This window comes from Nestor notabilis, unplaced genomic scaffold, assembly GCF_000696875.1.
Source record: "Nestor notabilis isolate BGI_N333 unplaced genomic scaffold, ASM69687v1 scaffold16807, whole genome shotgun sequence".
Classification (NCBI taxonomy): domain Eukaryota; kingdom Metazoa; phylum Chordata; class Aves; order Psittaciformes; family Psittacidae; genus Nestor; species Nestor notabilis.
Genome location: NW_009935575.1, coordinates 11,521 through 13,429, shown reverse-complemented (window position 1 = coordinate 13,429; position 1,909 = coordinate 11,521). Strand labels below are relative to the sequence as shown.

The 1,909-nt window shown below is 58.9% G+C and overlaps 1 protein-coding gene across 1 annotated transcript in view; it reads right to left on the bottom strand.

The window, feature by feature from the left end:
• The window catches only part of MED24 (mediator complex subunit 24), a gene marked incomplete at its 3' end in the record, with an annotated part of 17,647 nt that overhangs the window by 4,224 nt on the left and 11,514 nt on the right, over nt 1-1,909 (bottom strand). The window contains exons 16-17 of the mRNA XM_010017918.1: nt 625-803; nt 398-497 (exon numbers count right to left, since the gene is read on the bottom strand). Of these exons, the coding sequence (XP_010016220.1) occupies nt 398-497; nt 625-803 (279 nt within the window). The remainder of the gene's footprint in view (nt 1-397; nt 498-624; nt 804-1,909) is intronic.

The following is a 1,909-nucleotide window of genomic DNA, read 5'->3' as shown; positions in this document are numbered from 1 at the left end:
CTCTGGGCACCCTGTGCCAGCGCCTCAGCACCCTCACAGGGAAGAACTTCTGCCTAAGAGCTCATCTTAATCTCCCCTCTGGCAGGTTAAAGCCATTCCCCCTTGTCCTGGTCCAAGAAGGTCCAAGTCCTTCTCTCCTCCTTGCCCCCACCAGCCCCACTGCCTCCAACACTCCTCCTTGCCCCCACCAGCCCCACTGCCTCCAACAGGGCAAACTGGGGCAGGATCAAGGGGCTGGAGCTACATCAGTTCTTCACCCAAGTCACGAAGGAGCCACCGAGCTCTGCAGTGGCTGCAGGAGCATTCCTGGCAGGAGGACAGGGGATCCCTGCTCTGTCCTCAGGACACAGCACAGTGCCAGCGCCCCTGCTCCACACCATCCTCCCACCAGGCCCACCTGGATGGACTCAAAGGTGAGGACACCATTCTCCCAGGCATTGAGGATCTCCAGGATGGCAGCTGAGATGCTCAGACATGCCTCGTGCCACTTCATCTGTCTGTCAGGAGAGAGAGAGGTGGGGAGGGGGGATAAGGCACTTATCCAGAGCAGCCATGGGGTCAGGGAAGGTGGGGTGGGTGCTCCCCTCCTGGTCTGCAGTGTGGGCACACAGGCTGAGCTCTTACACCAGCTTCATCTCAGAGGAGTTGTTGAGGAGTGCGACCAGGGACTCCACTTTGGTGGAGTCTGGCCGGAAGCAAGGGTGGTCGGGGTTGAGGATCTTCCCCTCCTCGGGCATGCAGGTCAGCATCCAGGTCTCAAAGAAAGGCACCTCACCTGGAGGGCTTGACTCCGACAGGATCACCTGGAAAAGGAAGCAGCACAGGGCCTACACATGGCCTGAATCCTGCAGGGATCCTGCTGGAGACCCCCGCCCTGGGGTCTGCCCCCCACCTTGGGGTGCTCATGGCTGGGGGGACAACACCACCCTGTGGCCTGCAGGGAGAGGCAGGCACTGGTCAGCCCCCAGGAAGGCACTGGTTTCCAGTCTGTGGGCTGTGCTTTGCTCCCCTCTACCAGAGGACACCCCAGAGGACCACAGCTCATGAAGCAGTGCTCCAACAGCTTCCCCTGGGGAGATGCTCAGTGTGGATGCTGCAAGTGTGGCAGCACCGTGTCCTGCCTAGAAAGGGCCACTTGTCCCCTCCGAAACCATGGTCAGGGTCCCCAGTCTGGGGCCAGGTCACACAGCCCAGCTGGGAGGGCTCCCGTGAGGCACACAAGCTGGGAATCCCATGTGCTGCTTCCTCCCTGCAGCCTGCAGCACCCACGGGACACTGTTTTTGTCAAAAATAAAAGTTTTGCACATCTGTCTGGCAGCAGCTGCTCAGGAAAGTCGCTCTGGGCCAGGCTGTGGGATGAGAACTCATCAGACAGCCCCGGGCACATCCGCTTCGAGCTGTTTCCAGCCAGGACTCCCTCTCCCCACTCCCTCCCCACGTTCCTGGGGTTTCGGTATCATTCCAATTTCCAACACACGCAGATGTCGAAACCTGGAAATTTTTCATGCAACCAAAGGGCTGTTTCCTGCGGGGCTGCAAGTTCCTCCTCTCATGGTCCCTCCCAGCAACAAGGCCTCCCCCTGGCGGGCCAGTGCCAAACCAGAGGGGTAGTGATGGGAAAAGTCCAGTGAGCTCAGAGGCTGCAGAGGCAGCATTCCCATTGATTACATACTACACGCAGATGTCGAAACCTGGAAATTTTTCATGCAACCAAAGGGCTGTTTCCTGCGGGGCTGCAAGTTCCTCCTCTCATGGTCCCTCCCAGCAACAAGGCCTCCCCCTGGCGGGCCAGTGCCAAACCAGAGGGGTAGTGATGGGAAAAGTCCAGTGAGCTCAGAGGCTGCAGAGGCAGCATTCCCATTGATTACATACTACAGTAAAAGGAGCATAAGCAAAGTCCTCAGGAATG